At 34.4% G+C, this 22,701-nt stretch overlaps 2 protein-coding genes and 2 pseudogenes across 2 annotated transcripts; 3 read left to right on the top strand and 1 right to left on the bottom strand.

Moving 5' to 3' along the window:
- Positions 1–1,471: 1,471 nt before the first annotated feature.
- On the top strand, positions 1,472–2,130 carry LOC120204775. Its single transcript, XM_039204796.1, has one exon. It carries the CDS (start codon positions 1,567–1,569, stop codon positions 2,128–2,130), a length of 564 nt encoding a protein of 187 aa, XP_039060727.1. The 5' UTR covers positions 1,472–1,566.
- Positions 2,131–2,305: 175 nt separating this feature from the next.
- On the top strand, positions 2,306–6,823 carry LOC120204774 (annotated as a pseudogene).
- A 10,553-nt stretch (positions 6,824–17,376) lies between these two features.
- On the bottom strand, positions 17,377–17,769 carry LOC120204773 (MDIS1-interacting receptor like kinase 2-like). The gene has a single exon (XM_039204795.1). The coding sequence runs from the start codon at positions 17,767–17,769 to the stop codon at positions 17,377–17,379; it is 393 nt and encodes a 130-aa protein (XP_039060726.1).
- Positions 17,770–20,028: 2,259 nt separating this feature from the next.
- On the top strand, positions 20,029–22,485 carry LOC120204843 (annotated as a pseudogene).
- The last annotated feature ends 216 nt before the right edge of the window (positions 22,486–22,701 follow it).

Below are 22,701 nucleotides of genomic sequence, written 5' to 3'. Positions count from 1 at the left end.
CTTTAAATAAAAATTACTTGTATTTATTCTTTGGTACTTATACTATCAGTTTTGATTTGTTTTAGTACTTAAATTTTTAATTTTTTTAAAATCATACTTAATGTTTAGTTTTTATTTTATTTTAGTATCTCGTTGAAAGCTTAACGTTAGGTTTCGAAAAGAATTGAAAGTTTAGATATTAAAACGAATCAAATTTGATAGTTTAGGTACTAAACGCATTAAATTTTTAACAGCGGGTTCTAAGATGAAACAAACGGTAGGTATGGTTTTGAAAATATCAAAAGTTTAAATATTAAAATAGATAAAAACTGATAGTTTAGGTACTAATTACACAGTTCACCCAAAAACTTTAAGCAACGTTTGGTTAAAAATTGTATAATTTAAAAGACAAACATACTTTAAACTTTCAAAGAACTAAAAGTTGGTGATTGAGGTGGTGTTTGTTTTCACTGTACAAGCTCTTCAAACAATTTATGTCTGCTTCGCGCAGATCACGCGCAGACATTAGCCTTCGTAGACTATTTGTTTTTTAGAAGACATAAACTCTTCAAACGTCTGCGCGAGCTCTTCTTGGTGCAGATATGGTTTTATGTCTTCAAACATCTTCAATAACAATTATAAAATATAGTTATTTATTAAAATAATTTTAAATAATTTAATAAGGTTATTTATTATAAAATAATTTATTTTAAAATAAATTATTATAAAATATGGATTGATTTATTTTAAAATATTTTATTAGTATGTATTGATTTATTTTAAAATATGGATTGATTTATTTTAAATAATTTATTAGTATAGATTGATTTATTTTAAAATATGGATTGATTTATTATTGTAGTTGTATGAATTGATTTATTTTAAATAATTTATTAGTATAGATTAATTTATTTTAAAATATGGATTGATTTATTAGTGTAGTTGTATGAATTGATTTATTTTAAATAATTTATTAGTATGGATTGATTTATTTTAAATAATTTATTAGTATGGATTGATTTATTTTAAAATATGGATTGATTTATTTTAAATAATTTATTAGTATGGATTGATTTATTTTAAATAATTTATTTGTATAGATTGATTTATTTTAAAATATGGATTGATTTATTATTGTAGTTGTATGTATTGATTTATTTTAAATAATTTATTAGTATGAATTGATTTATTATTGTAGTTGTATGGATTGATTTATTTTAAAATATGGATTGATTTATTTTAAATAATTTATTAGTATAGATTGATTTATTTTAAAATAATGATTGATTTATTTTAAATAATTTGTTAGTATATATTGATTTATTTTAAATAATTTATTTGTATGGATTGATTTATTTTAAAATATAAATTGATTTATTATTGTAGTTGTATAGATTGATTTATTTTAAATAATTTATTATTGTAGTTGTATGGATTATTTAAATTTTAATATTATAAAAATAAAATTATTTAAATCTCACAAAACTTTAGGCTTTTTTCTCCTGTTTTTAACGGATTTTGTTATGAATTTGTGATGAATTTGCGGAAGATAATAAGAATATAGGGCCTTTTTTATTTTGGTTTTTGATGGAAGGGCGATTGAGATCTGGTGAGCATTCGGGGATTGTGGTGAAGAATAGAAGCCAATCGGGATGTTTGATTGTGAGGAAGAAAGGGAATGGCTCGGATGGAGCCGGGTCCACAAGGACCCATAAGATTTTCAAGTCTAAAACAGAGAACAAGAGGTCTAGGATGATAATGAGTGATTCGGGTTCCAGCAATGAACTAGGAAAGCCACCTCGAAGGAGGGTTGGGCCGGAAACAATTCAAGTTTGTAATGGTTTAGCTGTTTATGAAGAGAGTGAAATTTGTAGGAAGAGGAATAGGGAGGAGAGGGTGAGACCAGGTGACAAAGGTTTCATTGGTTGGAATGCGGAGGATTTGACTGGGAGTAAGAGGAGTAGGTTAGAGGTGTTTGACTTTGATGAGTATGATGGACTTGAAGAGGATATGATTATGAGAAGGAACAAATTTGACTATAGTGGAGAAGAGGTTGACAGGAGGAGACTGTTGGGTTCAATGCCTGCAGTTGGTCGGATGGGCATTGAGAGAGATTGTGAGAGTGGTCTAAGTAGCCATGCTCTTCCTTAAAAGAAGAACTTGTACTTCGATAGAAGTGAAGGGATGAGTCGGCATGATCATGACGATAGAAATAGGCTTAGGAAGGATAGAGATGGCACTCAGTTGCATTATCCGTTGTTGAGGGAGAGGTATATGTCTGATTCAGATGAACCCGTCAGAGTTAAGGGCAAAAATGGTGTTTTGAAGGTAATGGTGAGCAAGAAAAAGAAGATTGGCGAGACTTTGAAAATTTTTGATCACTTGGAAGTTGAGGGGGGCCGGAGCGGTTCAAGGATTGACAATGCAGTTAGGAGGAACTTGCATATTCGTCCATCATTGTACTCTGAAGCTGGAGTCCTCAAGAAGCCTGTTTCATTTGGTAGAAAAGAGAAAATTAAAAAAAATTTGTTAACACCGACAACTAAGAAGAATATGGTCTCCGACTCTGATTTAGAGGACAATGATACATCTCTGAAGCTACAACCAAAGGGTAAAGGAACTTCTAACTTAAAAAGGAAGGTAAGTAGCAAAGAGGCGAAAGCTCAAATTGAACAGCTTCAGCCTACCAGAATCAAAGAAGGAAACATTAGGCGTGGATGTGGAACAGAGAAACAGAAATTACGTGAAAGGATAAGGGGGATGCTTCAGGAAGCAGGCTGGACAATAGATTATAGACCAAGAAGGAACAGGGATTACTTGGATGCAGTCTACATCAACCCTGGTGGAACTGCATACTGGTCCATCATCAAGGCATATGATGCCCTTCTAAAGCAGCAAGATGAGGACAATGACAGGAATCACTTTGGGAATTGTCCTGCATTTACTCCATTATCAGATGAAATACTCAGCCAATTAACAAGGAAAACAGGAAAGAAGATGAAGAGGGAGATGAAAAATAAGCGAAAAGAAGAAAGTGGCAGTGAGGATGCTCAAGAACCTGTTGCTAGGAAATATTTGAGTACCAGGCATGAAGATGAGAGTATGGATAGCTTTAGTCATGAAGAGAAACCAAGTTCATTCATGAAGGGCAAGCCAAAGAAGCGTAGGATGAATGACAATGAGGCAAGTCAATGTTTTCTTCATGCGCGTGATAGCTATGAAAAACTATCCTCTAAATCCAATTCTCATTGTGTTCATGGAAGAAAAAATAGAAAACTTGGCAGATGCACCTTGTTGGTTCGTGGTTCTAATGTGGGCTCAAGTTCAGAGGGTGATGACTTTGTTCCATATTATGGGAAAAGAACACTACTTGCTTGGCTGATTGATTCTGAGGCTGTGCAGTTGAGCCAAAAGGTGGAGTATATTAACTGTAGACGAACAAAAGTGATGCTAGAGGGCTGGATCACAAGGGATGGGATCCACTGCAGCTGTTGCAGTAAAATTCTTACAGTTTCAAAATTTGAGATTCATGCTGGAAGCAAATTGCGCCAACCATTTCAAAATATATATTTGGACTCTGGTGTTTCTCTCCTACAGTGCCAAATAGATGCATGGAACAGACAAGTGAAGTCTGAGCAGATTGGTTTTCATTCTGTAGATGTAAAGGGTGATGATCCCAATGATGATACTTGTGGCATTTGTGGAGATGGAGGGGATCTGATTTGTTGTGACAGTTGCCCCTCAACATTTCATCAGAGTTGCCTAAATATAGAGGTACTTCTGCATAATTTTTGCATCTTCATGGCATTTTACATTTATAAATGGCCGATTCTCTCTTGTTTACTCTCTTTTCCTATAAGTTTTCCTTGTAGACCTCTGGGTCAGTTACTGAGGTTATGCAGGTTTGGAGTTTTCTTAGTGTTTACTCGAGGGGAAACTACTACAATTCATGGATCTTGGGTTCTCAAGTTTAAATGTATTATTTATTTATTTCTCTCCCCGTCCCTGTCCAGACTCCAACTCTCTTCGTGCTTCCTCCTGAGAGATATTGGTTTTGTTAATTTGAATGGTGTTAATGACCAGAGTTTGATCAAAATATGTTGTTAGGCAGTACAATTTCTTCCTTTAAGCGGATGGTTATGTTCTTTTAAAGGCCTAAACTATTGATTTATTGATAGGGATCCCTAAATTTGTTTGAAGCCAAACTGTATTTTAGGGCAATTTTGAAGAGTCCTTTGAGTAGCAGTGAGGCATGTATTACGTGACAAGTGAAGGCTTTTGCTACTTTCCTTTCCAACTTTTAGAATACATCCCTTTTCCTGAAGGTATTCTCCTAGTTGACTTTTCTTAGGACCTGCTCCCTGAGTTGATATCACCAATGTTTTGGATTTTAATGTTAGAAATGTTTTTTAGTGGCTTAATGCGGCTTCCATCAAGAAACTTTTAACTATTACTTAGATATATTAATTGCTAATTGCTTTCTATCTCAAGTTTTGATGACCTGAAACCATTGGCTTTTAATTTCCTTCCAAAAGATGAAGCGAAAAAGTTTTCTGGTTACAGCAGTTACTATCCTAAAATATATATTTTTATGAATTGTTAACATTGCTTCTTAGAGGCTTGACTCAGCCTTTTATATACACTTTTACAGTTTCTACCAGATGGTGATTGGCACTGTCCAAATTGTATATGCAAATTTTGTGGTAATGGCAGCAACATTTCTGAAGAGGATGATATAGCTGATTGTGTCCTCCTCACTTGTAGCCTGTGCGAGAAAAGATGTATTCATTCTCTTCTTTTTGGTGTTCTTAATTCTTTGAACTTTGAAGTTGTGTAGTTCTCTCTTTTGATTCTTTTCAGAAATATTCTGATCCTTTCCACTTTTCCAGACCACAAATCATGCATCAAAGTGACAGTTGAGATTCATATTGATTCCAACAGCTTAGTTCTTCCTTTTTGTGGGCAAACATGTAGAGAGGTAAACCTATTTTACATCAAATTGTGGCTATAGTTGTGTAACTAAAATGTTACTATGAATCCTATTGACAATGAAATTTTATTTGTATGTGGTATTCACTATTTAACCATGGCATGTTAAACATGTAAAGGCACATTGAGATTATTTTTGTTGTTGTTTCTACAGCTCTTTGAGCATTTACAGAAGTATCTAGGGGCCAAACATGAACTTGAAGGAGGGTTCTCATGGTCTCTTATTCGAAGAATAGATGCAGATTCAGATGTATTTGCCAGAGGGTTTCCACGAAGGGTGGAATGCAATTCTAAACTAGCTGTTGCTCTGACTGTGATGGATGAATGCTTTTTGCCCATTGTTGACAGGATGAGTGGGATCAACGTAGTAAATAATGTACTTTATAATTGTGGGTATGCATTTTGGTTGCTGTTAACTTTAAAGGATGCTGGTCTTGTTAGTTTATCCACTGCAATGCTTGTCTAGCAGATCACACTTTGTTATTGTTCTCTTTCTAATTTGTGATGGATTTTTGTCTAGCAGATCACACTTTTTCTTTGTTTCTTGATGTTAATTGTTAGTCTCGTTCTAATTTGTGAAATGGACTTTTGTTATAATTTAAACTTACATTAAGCTCTTGCTCTGTTATGATTTGGGCGAATGTTTTCATCCGTTCTCATTTTCTGCTTGACAATCTTGAGCATTATTCCATAGTTTATTCCTTTCCTGGATTATACTTTTGTTGAACGTCAAGTATCTAATTGGTTGCAATTTGTTACTTTTTTAAAGATCAAACTTCAACCGGCTGAATTATAGTGGCTTTTACACTGCTATTTTGGAGAGGAGATGAAATAATTTCTGCAATATCAATCAGGTACGTTTTGGCATCTGTTTGCTGCACTTTTACCCCCTCTTGCAGTTATTTATCTTTGGTTGTATTGATAATAATGTCGGATAACATGTATGCTTACCAATTTGATATGTTATTGTCATACGTAGGTTCCATGGAATTGAACTAGCGGAGATGCCATTCATTGGCACACGCCACATATACAGGCATCGGGGAATGTTCCGACGGCTTTTCTGTGCAATTGAATCGGTAAGCTGTGAGGAGGGGTTATATCTGTTCGTGTGTTGGTGTGTGTGTGTTTCTTGTTATCCTTATGTTCTTTTCATCATTGATTTAGTTCTTTTGTTTATCTGAAGGCACTCCATTCTCTCAAGATTCACAAACTAGTCATCCCTGCAATTGCTGAAGTTACGCCTACATGGACTGCGGTTTTTGGTTTCACTGCTCTAGCGGTATCAGTTAAGGAAGAAATGAGGTCCATGAATATGTTGGTCTTCCCCGGTGTAGATATGCTGCAGAAGCTTCTGCTGAAGCAAGAAAACATGACGGTTGACCCTAAGCAAACTGGACCAAGATCTAACAAGCAAATCACATCCGAGGTGGCTAATGGATCTAAACCCGGTTCATCATCTGGTAATGATACAGAAGAGTGTGATGATGGTGATTTGCATCATTCTGGTCGGGTAAATGGTGATACTAGACTTACAGATTCAGATTCCCAAGGTCCGAATGTTTCTGTAAATGATACTTGTGGAACCAGTGGTTCGTCAGATGCATTCCCGGACTCTAATGACTGATCTACTGGGGACACGAGGAATGTATCTAGGCCAGATGGTAAATATGATGCTAACCCTAGTTCAAGCGATGATGCACATGAGGTGCAGAAAAATGCAAGACTTGATGATGAGACTGATTCACGGTCAGAGGATAAGGCAAACGAATCCGTTTCAGACGGTGAAAATCTCATTACCTCTACGGATTATGATGCAGTAGACAAGGGAAATAAAACATCATACTCTGCTATCGAGGAAAATACTCGAACCCATGAAGAGTGTGATATGGAATTCATAGATGCTGCTTCCGATGTCAAAACTAGGCTCACAGTTGAACAAAATCCTCCATCCTCTAAAGCAAATGATACTACGAGTAACTACGTTAATGCCGTTTCCGATGAGCTCGAAGCTCGAGTATCGGCTAAGGGAAATACAATTAATGGTTTCGAGTCCGGGGGTATGTTAGTTAAGCCGGCTTCCCCCGAGATGGAAACTAAATCGACATTGGATATTCGCAAAGATGTTTCTGGTTCTTGTGAGGAGAATAATGTGTGATCAAGAATCCTCCCCCTCCCCCTCCCCTTCCCCCAGTCCCAATGAAATGATTTTACCTTCTTGGTTGTATCATGTAATTACCACAGGTTTTAGAGGAAAAAAGGATTTTATTATTATTATTTTTTCTCCACTGAAATTTATCATCTCACTTCAAAAATCGACTTGAGTGAGAAACGTGATCGAACACAATGCAATGATCGAGGTTGTTTAACATGTTGATTATTGAATTTAATTTAATTTGTAATAATAATATTATAAGGGGGTGACTTGGGGAACAAGGCAAGTTTTGACGCTAACTTATCTAGTAGGACAGAATGCAATGTGCTCGACATAACTCGAGCATTAGAAGATTTTGGAGATTCACATGGCTTTCTGTGTGCTTCGGAGAACATGAATTGTCTTGTAGGCTCTGGCACAGTTAATGAAGTAATTCAGTTTGTGAATTCAATGTTGGAAATAAATATTGCAAACAGGACATATTAAAAAGAGGATTTAATACACAAAATAAGTGTCTGAATTTTAGCTCGAAAAATAATTTGGTTTCGCTAAAAATTGGTGTTTAAAGTTTTTTCAGTTACACTTTTAGGTGTCCACCGCCATATTTTTTATTTTTTCAAATGAAATAATATTATTTTTAATGAAAAATAAAAAAAATTATTTATTTACAAAAAACTTTTAATGAAATTATAAAAAAACTTAAAAAACTATAATATCTCATTTCAACCCTGTACCATGGTGGAACACCGGAGGAGCAACGACGGAGCGTTGACGAGGATGAGTTTTGAGCGGAATTGGACCTGTGGTTCGAATGGTGGTGATGGCGTGGCATATGGATGTCAGTATTGACCGAAATCGACGAAAAATAGCGATGGTGGCTTAAAATCCGACGAAACTTTGAACGCTTCTTCACGACAAATGATGGCAGCTTATGGCGAAAGGTCACCAGGGGTTTGATCGGAGGTTGACACTGGTGTCGATGATAGTGGTGGTGACGGTCACCACCGTCCGGCCGGTGACCTATTGCAGGGAGTTGGGGGAAGAGGGAAGGGGGAGAGGGAGCACGCGAGGGGGAGGCACTGTTCATTTTAATTTTCAAAAAAAATATTTTTTATTTTTAAATAAATTCTCAAAATTATTAGAATGTGACATGTGTCACTTAACGGTCAGTTAAGGGCGATTTTTAATGGCAGGCACCTAATTGTATAACTTTAGAAACATTAAGCACCTATTTTTAACAAAAAATTCTTTAGACATTAAAACGTTTTTTAGGCAAAGTTCAGGCACTTATTTTTGTATTAAGCATAAAAATAAAATCAACAAATGAAAACGAAAACTGTGTCGTGGTGAAACCACTGCCTTGGAAACAAATTCGCCCTGATGTGTGTAATTATTACGATAGGCGAATAGTCCCCCGAGGCTAACATGATATCTCCGAGAATCCTTACACCTGAAACCGGAGTGGATTGCAGTGGTACTACTCTTCTGTAGCATCGAAAAATATGTAGAAAACTTAGGGAGCTTTAAAGACGAATTGAAAGGATTTTCGAGTTGTTTGATGATTTGAAAAGCTGAAAATGCTTATCTATTTATAGGCTAGATTCAAGGAAAAAATCATCCGAGCGAAAATCAAATTCAATTCTAATTTTAATATTTTCGAATTTTATGCATGTCATAAATGAATGAACCTGGTCTCAAAGCTGTTCAGGTTCATGATTTAGAGATAGCTGTTAGCCCCCGTAAATGAAGCAACATAACAACTATTCAATTTATTTTGTATATAGCTGAAATACTATCTGGATACATCATATATTCAGACAAGACAAAATTTCAAAAATAATGTTTCTCAATTACAACTGACTGTTAATGACTTAATTTACAAAATTCAAAATGACAACTAATACAGCTTGTTGAAAACACTTTGATATTTTCATATACCAATCAAAATTGTTAAATAGTGTTTACAAAATTTAAGATTATATTCGATTCAGTCATTCAAATATATAAATTATTCTTTAAAGTTAAAATGTCAATTTTACTCCTCACTCTACTAAAAATTTGAGTCCTATACTGGAAATATTTTTGAAATAATTTTTTAAGGGTTTCGAACTTTAATCGAGTCAAAAATGATTTTTAAGCATAGTAGTACTGACACTACTAGAACAATACCGATATTGTTCAAGAAGTATCGATACATATTTCAATGTTGAAGCCCAAAACAATGAAGTTGTACCAATACTGTCAAAACAGAATGCTAAAATGGTATCGATACTATATACAATATTGATACTACTTAGTGTAGTAGTACCGATACTCTTAGTGGTGGTACCGATATTACCTTTTTTGTTTTGATCCATTAAATCCCAATATACTAAAATAGTATCGATATTATGTACAATATCGATACTACTGAATATAGTAGTACCGATACCCTTATGACAGTATCGATACCATAGTTTCCCAACAATCAAATTTTTTGTATATAATGCAGGGAATATCGATACTGTGAGACTGAGTACCGATACAACAAGCTTCTGAGCAGCATTTAATGCGGGAAACTGCCCCCAACGACTCTATTCACTCCCACAACAACTCAAACGGTTGAAATTGATTGAGGGTACATAAACAAGAACCCAAGTCATTTGTGAAGATAAGAGACAAAAGAGAAAGCCATAAATAATAAATTTGAGCCAAATCAAGTCAACATTCTTCAATATTCTGTTTGATTTCAAAGAACACTTCTTGTACTAATTTGTATTCATTTCTCAAGTGTTCTTATTTGTTCTTGAATTGTGCAAACATATTCTTAGTGAGGATTTTATAAGTTTGCAAATTGTAATTTTCTCTTTGAGAGAGTGTCTCAAGAATTTGGTGTATAATTCTTAAAGAAGTTGTAAGGTTACACCTTATCCTCAAAGATAGATACAAATGAGTGAATTTGTGGAAATCCTTAGTGTGGATAGCTAAGGTAGTGGATGTAGACTTTGGTTGATAAAGTCGAACCACTCTAAATTCTTGTGTTCATTTGTTTACTTTTTCTCTCTTTCTTCCACCAAATTTTTTTATTGCTAATTCACTCCCTCTTAGCTATTTTATCCTTTCAATTGGCTCAACAATTGGTATCAGAGCTAGACTCATTGGAAGGTTTAACCACCTCTTGAGAAGATCCTAAAGGAGTTCAATTGTCATCCAAGTCATCCATATCCTCTACATCAAATTTTGAAATTGTCTATGACTCTCAACCCATCAACAAACCTTCATACTTTAATAGAGCCAACTATGCCTATTGAAATAATATGATGAAACTCTTTATTCAAGCAAGTGATTTGGGAGCTTGGATCATCATGATAAAAGGTCACTCTACTCCAACTACAGAAATAGAGATGTGGAGTGAAGAAGAAAAGAGATTGTTCCAACTCAACACAAAGGCAATGCACATTCTATTTTGTGCACTTGGCCCCGATGAATATGGGAGAGTATCATCTTGTTCCAATGCCAACGAGATATGGGATAAACTTGAAGTTGCTCATGAAGAAACAAATGAGGTAAGAGAAACTAAAATTAGTATTCTCAATCATAACTACGAAAACTTCAAGATGAGACCGGATGAAGACATTAAGTTCATGACTGATCAATTTTCAGTTATTGTTAATGGTCTCAAAGGCTTTGGAGAAGATATTCCTAATGAGAAGCTCGTTAGAAAGATGATCTATAGCTTTTCCAATTCATGGCAATCCAAGAAGACTATCATAGTTGAAGTAAAGAATCTAAAGGCTCTCACCTTAAATGAGCTAATTGGATCCTTGCTTACCCACGAAATGATGGTGAAGAAAGAAGAAGATCAAGAAAAAAAAGATGAAGAAAATAAGGAAATGAAAAAGAAGAAAAATATTGGTGTTGCTATCAAATCCACCAAAGAAGAGAGTGGCTCAAATGATAAAGATGAGGATGAAAAAATGTCAATGTTTTCCAAAAGATTCATGAAATCCAACAAAGAAATAAGATTCCAAAGAAAAGAAGGCTTCAAGAATGAATCCAAGGAGAATGACCCCATAATTTGCTATGAGTGCAAAAAGTTGGGGCATGTTAAATTTAATTGCCCACAATTAAAGAAGAAAGGGTCTTCCAAGAAGAAACACAAGACACATGTAGCTACATGGGGTGATGATGATTCATCTAATGAAGAGGAGGAAGAGATAACCAACTTGTGTCCCATAGCCACTGAGGGAGAATCTAAGGTAACCTCTAACTCATCTACATTAAATGAATATTCTTTTGATGAGTTGCAAGAGGCTTATGATGAGTTAGCCTAGAAATTTGAGATCATGCTTTCAAAACATAAGAAAAATATTTCAAAATTGAAAAATGAAAATGATCTCTTATATAAGACCAATAATGAACTTGAAAGTAAGGTCAAGGATATACATGTCAAACTAGAGGAGTTTGAAAAAAATCATGACTTGCACAACCTACTTTCAAAGGTTCATGATGATCATAAAAAGAAACTTGATGATCTTAAAAAGAAACTTGATGATCTTAAAGCTTCTTTTAACAAAAGTAGAACAAATCGTTTTGAAAAAGGAAAAAAATTCTAAATCCAACTATTTTAGAAATAACTTTAGATCATATAATCATAAAGACCCCCAAATAACCTCAAATAGGAAAGTTATTAGAAGCATATAGGTCCCTAAAGGCATCATTACTACTAAGACAAGGATATCTTAGAAAAATGGATACCTAAGGGGACTAATGCCTATGGACCCAAAAGAATTTGGGTATCAAAAATCAAAACTTAATCTATGTTTGTAGGTGGATGATAATTGCTATAAGAAACAAAACAAAAGTTTAAACTCATGGTACCTTAATAGTGGATGCTCAAGACACATGAACGGTGATAAGAGCCAGATCTTGGAGCTTAATGCTAAAAGTAGAGGAGTAGTAACCTTTGGTGACAACTCAAAAAGTCACATTGAAGGAATTGATTATATTGGTAACAACTCTTTCATTCTTATTGAAAATGTTTTATATGTAAATGGGTTAAAGCATACTCTTCTTAGTATTAGTCAATTATGTGATAATGGATACAATGTCTTATTTGAGTCTAATAGTTGCAAAATTGCTGACATTGAATCTAATATGATTACACTTGTTGGTCATAGAATAGGAAATATTTACATGGTGCATCTAGATAATATTGACATGTCTAATGTATGTTTAGTTGCTAAATATGAGCATGATTGTTGGTTGTGGCATAGAAAACTTGTACATGCTAGCTTGAGTGTTTTACAAAAACTTGTTCAAATAAATCTTGTAAGAGGCTTGCCAAAGATAAAATTTAATCTTTATAAAATTTGTGATGCATGTGCTAAAGCCAAACACAAAAGAACTTCCTTTAAACCTATTAATGATGTAACATCTAGTAGAGTATTACAATTGATCCATATAGATCTTTTTGGGCCTATTAGAACTACTAGTTTGGGTGGAAAACAATATGCATTTATATTGGTTGATGACTACTCTAGGTTTACTTGGGTTCTTTTTTTAAGTACAAAAGATGAAGCTTTAGAAAATTTCATCACTTTCTCTAAAATAATCTAAAATGAAAAGGGTTACTCTATTTCAAGTATTAGGAGTGACCATGGAACCAAATTTGAAAATTTTGATTTTGGTATTTTTGTAATTCAAATGGAATTAGCCATAATTTTTCAGCCCCTAGAGCCCCTCAATAAAATGGAGTTATTGAGAGATAAATAGAACTTTAGAAGAAATATCTAGGATCATGATTTATGAAAACAATTTGCCAAAATATTTTTGGGCGAAAACCATAAATACCGCTTGTTATTTGATTAATAGAGTAACAATTAGGCCTATTTTAAAGAAAACTCAATATGAATTTTTTTTTAAAAAAAACCTAACATATGTTATTTTTATCCTTTTGGATGCAAGTGTTTTGTTTTAAATAATGGAAAAGACAACATTGGCAAATTTGATGCAAAAAGTGATGAATGAATTTTTCTTGGTTACTCTTTAAATTTTAAAGCTTATCAAGTCTTTAATAAAAAGAACTCTAGTGGTATAAGAGTTAATACATGTTGTTTTGATGATAATCTCCTTCCGAGAAAGGATTCTTGTATTGATGATGATGTATGTATCTTAAATCCAAATGAAGTTGGTGAATCATCATAGAAAGAAATAAAGAATGAAGAAACTCAAGATGTCTTCAAGAATCTAACTCTAGAGGAAAGAGAAGCCACATACCCAAAGAAGTACAACTATGTCAAGGATGGTGAGATTTTGGGTGATCCATCTAAGGGGGTAACCACTAGATCTTCTTTTAAAGATATTTGTAATTATGCTTCATTTATCTCATGCATAGAGCCTAAGAATATCAAAGAAGCATTAAATAATGAACGTTGAATTATGATTATGCAAGATGAGTTAAATCAATTTGAGAGAAGTCAACTGTGGACATTAGTTGAAAGACCTAGTAATAAGTCTACTATAGGTACTAAATGGGTATTTAGGAATAAATTAGATGAAAGTGGTAATATAATGAGAAACAAGATTAGATTTGTTGCTCAAGGATACACTCAAGAAGAGGAAATAAATTTTGATGAAACTTATGCTCCCGTAGCTAGGATTGAGGCTATTAGAATGTTATTAGCATTTGCATATTATCATGGATTTACATTATTTCAAATGGATGTTAAAAGTGCATTTTTAAATGGTTTTATAAAAGAAGAATTGTATGTGGAACAACCTCCTGGTTTTGAGGATTTAAAATTTTCAAATCATGTTTTCAAATTGACAAAAGTTTTGTATGGTTTAAAACAAGCTCCTAGAGTTTGGTAAGAAAGATTGTCAAATTTTCTTATTGAAAAAAGTTTTTCAAAAGGGAAGGTTGACACTACATTGTTTATAAAATGTAAAGGTAAAGATTTATTAGTAGTTCAAATTTATGTTGATGATATAATTTTTTGTTTTACTAATGACGTTCTTTGCCAAGAATTTGCTACTAATACAAGGTGAATTTAAGATGAGCATGACGGGGGAGATTTCATTTTTTTGGGGCTCCAAATCAAGTAAAGAAAAGATGACATCTTCATCATTCAAGCAATATACATCAAAATGTGCTCCAGAAGTTTGGATTGGAAAATGTGAGACCCCAAGCCACTCCTTTGAGCTAATCTACAAAGTTTGACAAAGATGAAGAAGGTAAATGTGTAGATGTTAAGCTTTATAAGTCTATGATTGGATCTTTGTTTTATCTTACCGCAAGTATACCGGACATTATGTTTAGTGTTTGCTTATGTGCTAGATTTCAATCATGTCCTAAGGAGTCTCACTTACAAGCCATTAAGAGAATCTTTAGATACCTTAAGGACACTCCTAGCATAGGACTTTGGTATCCAAGAGACTCTAGCCCTAACTTGCATACTTTTGCGGATGCAGATTATGGAGGTTGCAAATTAGATAGGAAAAACACATCTGGTACATGTTAATCTCTTGGTTTTTAAAGAAACAAAATAATGTTGCAATATCTACCACCGAAGTGAAATATATTTTAGCTGGTAGTTGTTGTGCACAAATTTTATGGATGAAACAAGAAATTTTAGACTATGGAATTGATGCGGGTATCATTCCTATATAGTGTGACAATACTAGTACTATATGTCTCACTAAAAATCCCATCCAACATTCTAGAACTAAGCACATAGAAATTAGACATCATTTCATTAGAGATCATTTCTCAAAAGAAGATATAGTTCTAGAGTATGTAGATACTTTGCATTAAGTAGCTGATATTTTTACAAAACCTTTAGACAAAGAAATATTTTGGGCTCTTAGGAGAGAATTATATTTAACCAACTTACCTTGAATTTGTGTTTAAATAACTTCTGTACTTTTATGATTTTATGACAAATGCATGCAAAAAATTTTTTTTTGCCTTCTATGTTATTATTTAGGGCGAGTTTATGATTTCAATGAAAATTAATAATATGTTCAAATTATGCTTAAATGTATATTTGCTTTGCCCAATTAGAGTTGCCTACACCACTATTTATGCTTTAAAGTATGCATCCTATTTGTTTTTATTGCATTTTTGAACCTTTCTGTGTACTTAGTACCGGTACTGTTTATTCAATACCGATATTGTTCTTCAAGTACTGATATTGCTCTTGCAGCCTCAATAGGGTATCGATACTCGGTATTGATACCATCAAATTTTTGCTTTAAAGTATCGATACTTCCATTGGAGTATCGATACTCCCGGTTGGGTTTAGCTTATAATGCCCTAAAATCTCTTCTTTTTTTCTTCCCTTATTCTTTAACACTTAGCCGCACACCTCCCAATCCCCCTCTAAAAAAATTGCTTCATTTCATCGTTTTAGAGTCGTTTTTGCGTTGATTTTCATCATTCCAACCTACTAGCATCATCAAAAATCGTGCGTTCATCATCAAATTCCATCTCAATCCTACTTTTTCAAGGTATTTTTTTAAAACCCTAACTTTTTCTTTTCAAATTTAGGCCTAAATTTAGTTAGTTTTTTTTCTTAAATTAGTGAATGATATTTTACTTATTTTGCATTTCTACACTAGAATCTACATTGTTTTTTTTAACAAGTTTCTTCAAATTCGAAATTAAAAAAATCGTTCTTGTATACACGTTTGTTTATATATATATATATACTTTTGTTTTTCTTAACACTATTTTCCTTTTTGGCCCATTATACTTAAAAAAAATTAATTTAGTTATATAATGCCTTGAATTGTGGACTCATATTGAGTTTTGGGATTCATTGATTGCATACATATATATTGTCTTTCTTTGCAGGTTTTACCTTTATCCCGACTTTTACCGTGTCTCACAAACACCCTCGATCATATTTCTCTTGTTCTATTTCACCTCCTAACCCTCCGCCAAATCCTCCTCACAATCAAAATAAAATGACCATCGTGAATTCATGTTTTAATGAACCAAATCATCGTAATCTCTATTCACGATATCTCAACCATTTCAAATCTCATGCTCTTAGGGGTGAGCGTCTTCCTTCAATTTTGGAAATGAACACCATAAATTTTAAATACCTTTCCATTTCTCAAAGCTTGGAAATTTGACAACACGTTCAAAGTCAAACCCGTTGTCTATCACCAACTCGTCTGCATTTTCTATTCTAATGCGGTTCGTGTCCAAAACGAAGCTGGTAACAGAAAGTATTCGTTCATATCCCTTGGCCGAATACATTACTATTAATTCTGAATCTATTGCCCCGTGCTTTTGGCCTAGAAAACACCGAGATTGATAATGAGCCAGACACCGCCCCTTCCTCCTTAGAAGTAGGGAAGAGCACAAACATCCTTGGCTTTCACGAGAGGTTCATTCACTTGATTATCTCTTGGTGGTTTCGACCACCCGGAGGCAAATATTCTTCTTTTCGAAGGATTGACATATGATGGATTCATTGTTTTCAACAAAATAAAAGAATTAATCTTGCTCAAATCATCTTCAGTGAACTAGTGGATATCGTGAACTATATTTCTTCTAAGAGGGTTTAATCTCTAGTTTATGGTTGTATTCTTAGTAATTTCTTTATAAAAGCTAGTCTTAGAGTCGATATTGATGTTGTTATCCCATTGGGTACTAGTTCATCTTGAGCAGCTCTTGCTCCACCTCCACCTCAAGACGATGATGTTTTACAAGATGTTGATGATCCCATGAATCGCGTCCCTGACGAGCCTCCTAGTGTTGGTAGTGAGATGCCTCTCTATTTTCATTCCATGATGGAGACATTGGACTTAAGGTTTGCCTCTATGGAGTCCCACTTTACTGCCTTGGGGAATCAGGTGTCCGAGATCGTCTCTCAACAGTTGGCATTGCAAGCAATGCATATGGATTCCCGACGTGACATCCTAGTTCAATTCGACGTGATGACGGATATGTTCGATGCTCTCTAGAAAGCTTGGTAATCTGAGAGGGGATGGAAGTATAGAACCATTCAATCTGTTTTCAGAGAGGTCTAATGATTCTAGAAATTCTAAATTCCCAATCTCTGAAGGAATAGAACCTTGTAATAGATTTGAATGAAGATCCAAATGGCTCAAGTAGGATAAATTCCCAATCTCTCTGGAAATAGAACCTTGTAATAAATTTGAATGTAGGAACAATGATCTCAAATTGGATAAACCACCAATCCAAGAAGAGATTGAATCGATGAATTGATTTAGAGAAAGGTCAATACTTTCCAATTTTTTCAAAGGACACAGAAACAGAGGAATGTTATAGCAGTAAAATTATTATCTCTGATGCTTAAATACCCGAGTTTCTTCATATTTTCAATACCCCGAGGGATGTAGCCATCGAGTTGGTTATCATCAAGGTACAAACTTTCCAAATTGGTTAATTGACCAAAAGAAGAAGGGATTGGACCATGAATACAATTACTGGAAAGGTGGAGAAACAGTAAATGGGAAAGGTTTCCAAGAGGAGGAGGTAACTCACCAGATAAATCACAAGAGTACAAGTCAAGGTACTCCAATGCCGATAGATCACCTATCTGAGGCGGGATATTTCCACCCATCGGTTGATAACTAAGATCAATTTTGGTGATGTTTGCGACGTTGAGAAGTGTAGTTGCTATATCCATTCCACCATCCACTTTCTAACACAGCTTTGGCTTCAGACTCCAATGGCGATTGACCTACTGTTGTAGCAAAGGAAACAAGGATAGTAACCCACACTACTCCCAGAATAATGGGATTGGTGAAGGATGATGACATTTTTATTTACCTAACTAATCTTTATCATTTATCTGCCAAAGCTTCAGTTGCAGCATTGCATGTTTTGCATAGTAATGAATATATACAAGTTCGATATTGTATCTTCTTCCACCAAATGGAAAAACTTTGCCCAACCATGACTATATCAACTTTCCCTTTACTTCAACTGTTTACTTTGGCTTGTATTCTTTGTTGGGCCCAGCTGTTGCTTTCCTTCTCTTTCACATTTATCTAATATGCATAAACTTCATGGAAACAACCAAGAGGGTTGATTGATTACATTTTTCCACATTGGAGAACAAATATCAAAATGGACATTCTCTATATAGTGTCATCGTATAGTTTACTCCCAATGTCGAGTAAATTACAATTTTGGTAACTGAACTTTGCTCTCTCTCATATGTCATTTAATATACTTTAAATCTTTTCAATTTCCTCATTGAACTTAATACATTGAGTTTTTGTGTTCAATCGGCCGTTAAATAGTTAACGACGTTAAAATAGATAGTTATATAGATGCAAAAAGACGTCGTTTGGTTGAAATTTTTAACATCATCGTTTTAAACCATGTTAACTATTTAACAAAATAGTGACCAAAATAGGAGAGTTTGAAGTTCAATAACAAAAAAAAAACTCAATTAATTAAGTTCAGTGAGGGAATTGAAAGCTTTTAAAATCCATTGAGCAAAATAGGAGAGAGAGTAAAATTCAGTGATGAAATTTATAATTTACCCATTTTATGACATCTTTCATTAAATTTATAGGAGAAAAATATTAAATTATTTTTAATTAAATAAGGGATGGTCACGAGATCCGAATCCAATAGATTTTGACCCCACCCTATTGGGTGAGATTTTTTTAAAAAAAGAATCGAGTTTGGGTTGGATTTTTTTATAGATTATGTTTGGTCGAATCGGGTTCAGGTTTAGGGTGAAAACTATCCGACTCGACCCAAAAAAATATGATTTTAGCTTATATATTTAGAGATAATTACAATAAGTCACCTCTATATATTATTTTTTTTTCAATTAAATCCCTATTTTTATAAATATATTATTTCAGATTCGAGTTTTATCTCAAAAGGACATGTCGGGTTCAGATCAGATAGAGGTTGCAATAAAATCTACCTCGACCGATGCTCATCCCTAGATAAAACTAGTTTATAAATATTAAAGGTTTAATTTATTATTATTATTTTAATTAAGACTAAATGATTGATTGTATAAATACGAAGAACTAAATATATAATTATACAAATTTATTTAATATTCACGACAAACACGTATATCTTAATGCAAGTACTTAAATTTAGGACATCTGGAGAAAATAATTCTCTCTCTAATCATTAAAGTTCGATATAGAAAAATTAAAATTAAACTAAGCAAAATTATTATGAACTCTTTAGGAATTCTAAAATTTGGATCCAACTGAATTAAATATCATAAATGAAAATTAGAATACTTTTAGAAGGGATAAAGAAGGGAAATGTTCACGTACGACAGTCTTAATATACAGTTAAAAATGATGTTACCGGTTTTGTTATTATTTAAATAATAAAATCATTAAAAATTACCGAAAATATTATTATTTCTACCGGTTTTGTTATTATTGGCGTTTTACCAGTTTTGTTATTATTGGACGTTTTATCGGTTTTGTTATTTTTTCTACCAATTTTATTATTGTTGGGCATTTTTACCGAAAATATTAAAAAATATTGATGTTTTATATATAAATAATAATATTTTAAGTATTTTATCGATTTTAATATTTAAATAATAATAAAATCGACACATTTTTTAAATTGTATATTAGAGGTGATGCAGTGTAGAATTTCCAGATAAAGAAGTCATTCTATTTTCCTCACGCCCCCTAGATATTCTTCTAAGAGATTAGACAGCAAAGACTCCTTGTTGTAGTTTTTTTTTAATCAATAAACTCATCCCACACAAAAGCAGTTCCCTACAGGACACCATTTCACAAAGTTCCAGGTTCCTATTCATCTCTTTGTTCTTCTACATAATCTGCAAATCCATTTTTCCTATGATCAATGATCACAGTTGACTGATAATCAGTAAAGATCAAAGCTTTGATCTTCTTTTAATCTCTGGGGTGCCTTGGTTTTGCAGGTCAAATAGGGAACTTTGCTCCAATGATGCCAGTTACTTCTCCCCCGATCCATGAAACTCGTTCTGAGATTGATAGTGATCCTCTCCATATTGATCTTCATCAAGATCTGTTTCCAGAGTAAGTTTGATCTCTTTTGAATTGCTCATTTTTCTTGTTTTCTGTTGTGATGATCAGTGATGTTCCTGGGAATTTAGGCTGCTCTACAATGCAATATGTGTATTCTGTTTCATGGAAGAAGCATGGAAATCTCGTTACTTAGAAACCTGGGAAAATCGAACATTCTTGCTTCGAATTCGTAGATTGTTGTATAATGTCCCTCTTGTCGATTTGTTGTCATGGTGTATCATCAATTAGTGAGCATAGAGCTTCAACATTGTGTTCGATTAAATGCTGGTTTTATCTCGATTACAGTTACTACGGTGGACCGACTCCGATTACATCAGTGCCACCGAAAGAAGAGTTTCCGAGGAATGATATCCCTAATGGAATTAATGATGCTCCTCCGACGATTAAGGAGAACGATTTAGCTGCTTCACCAGTTCCGCCTTGTACTACCGGGCAAGGATTGCCTTATGCTCCTATAGATTGGCCGAACACTGGTGACGTCTGGAGCTGGAGAGTGGGGAAGAGGGTCAACAAGGATGGCTTTTACAGCGACCGATTCCTCAATGTTCCGGAATGTCTTCGGTTTCGAGGAAGTCCGAAAATGTTTGCGAGCAAGCCAATGCTTGAACATTTTCTCCTATCACATTTTCCGGATGCTGATATGAAGGCGTTCTTTGCTTCATTTGTTTGGAAGATCCCTGCAGTTTTGGAGTCTCCCATGAAAGGTTGGCTGAAAATCATATACCGTTCTCTGTATTTTGTTGCCCTTTTACACGATCGATCTGTGAACTCTTAAGGTGAACACCGTTCTCTGTTTTGTGCTTGTTTCGAATCAGCATCGAATGAGTCGAGTCGTTAAATTTCATGTCAAATACTTAACAAGTTTGAAACAGTAGTAGTGGAAATAGGAACATAGTCTAGACAATATAGACACTGATGCATGCACAGGCATATATACTTTACCTTGTGGGACACTTATCGGGACTTGTTCGTAACCAAAACCGTTCATAGGCATTTTTTCTGGTGTGTGTCAATGGTACTAGATCGTTTACTATGAATGTTTAGCTCTGCATTTGCTCTTTTGATTAAGTTTCTAAGGGAAGAAGAGTGAGCTGTCATTCGACCCTAATCGAATTAGTCGAGGTGTTGAGTTTGCAAAGCTGAGCAGACTTGTTTACTCACTCAGCACCAGCAGTAGGAATGGAGGATGCCAAAAGAGAAAGTAACAAGAAGACTCCTCATGGTAGCCAGAGGAAGAGGAATCCCCCACTGAGGACACCCGTTTCTGAAAGCAGTCTGAAAAAGCAGAAGACAACTAAAGGCCCAGCATCGGTCACACCTAAGCGACAAACTCGGCAGCGTATTAAAAATTCTGCCCCTCCCCCAACCGAAACCGAAGATACAAATGGTGTTCCTGAATTGTCTTTCTTGGATGATGAAACAACAACAGGTTAGAATATGAAACCATCGTTCATTTTAAAGCAACAATGCACGTGTTAGCGTTGTATATTCATTTTATTTGTTCTTTCATATGTTTTTACAGCGGAATTTGACAACTATCTCAACGCTTTGGATGAAATGCTCGTGCAACCTCTGTCCGAAGAACCGGTTTCTCGTCCCGTGCTGCACAACTACTTCGCTGCAGAAAACGAAATGGCTGAAGCTCAAATGAAACTGTCTTCGTTTCTCGATATGATTTCCCTTCGTTGATTTGCTTCAAAGACCTCGATGAACTCACAAGTCTAGCATCTAAACTTCGGAAGGATCCTAGCCTTACCGCTGAACAACTTGTGAAGTTGAAGCTGATCGAAGAGATTCCATCGTTCTGCGAGGTTTTCTTGGAGAACAAGGAAGTTATGGAGCAGGCCGACAAGTTCTTTACAACGCTCGAGGTCAAAAGGCCAAGGTTACTTCACTCCGACAAGAGTACAGCGAGTTAAGAGAACATGTAACACGTATACAATGCGAAGTCGATTCGAACACCTCGACCGTGCAAGAAATCGACAATCATGTCGCACAACTCAAATCCCGTCGTGCACAACTTACAAAGTTGATAGAAAACAGGAAGAAGGACAAGGAGGAACTGACATACAATCAAAAGATGGTGGCGAACTCCATTCCGAAAGTCGTATACGAAGTTCAGCTCGCTAACGCGAAAAAGCCGGAATGGGATCGAAAGAAGGAGAATGCCGAAAGACGAGAGGCCGAAATACTTTCTAAATTTGCTCCTCTAAAAGGGTTTTCTCTATGAAGAAATTCATCATTCTCAAACAATTTAAACACAGTTGTTATGGGACTGTATCTTTTAGTTTTCTACAACAGCAAAAGAACTGAGGCTGCGACTTGCATTATTCAGTTGCTATTTACTTTTGTGTATGCATTATTATTCTGTTGCTTTTTGTTTTCGTTGATGTTCAAGTATTCATTTTGATCATTAAATTTAGGGTAAAGTATAAAATTGGTCCCTCGATTATAAAGAATTATTTTATTGAGTCTCTAGACTATTAAAAATTATAAAATAGTCCTCCAACTATAGGATGTTACTTTCTTTAGTCCCCTAACTATTA

This window comes from Hibiscus syriacus, unplaced genomic scaffold (genome assembly GCF_006381635.1).
Source record: "Hibiscus syriacus cultivar Baekdansim isolate YM2019G1 unplaced genomic scaffold, ASM638163v2 tig00011718_pilon, whole genome shotgun sequence".
Taxonomy (NCBI): domain Eukaryota; kingdom Viridiplantae; phylum Streptophyta; class Magnoliopsida; order Malvales; family Malvaceae; genus Hibiscus; species Hibiscus syriacus.
This window is presented reverse-complemented; position numbering and strand designations above follow the sequence as displayed.

What these genes read in the sequence shown, in the direction of transcription:
- LOC120204775 (XM_039204796.1), top strand. Translation starts at nt 1,567, where the DNA reads ATGGAAGGGCGATTGAGATCTGGTGAGCATTCGGGGATTGTGGTGAAG.
- LOC120204773 (XM_039204795.1), bottom strand. Translation starts at nt 17,769, where the DNA reads ATGGATATAGCAACTACACTTCTCAACGTCGCAAACATCACCAAAATT.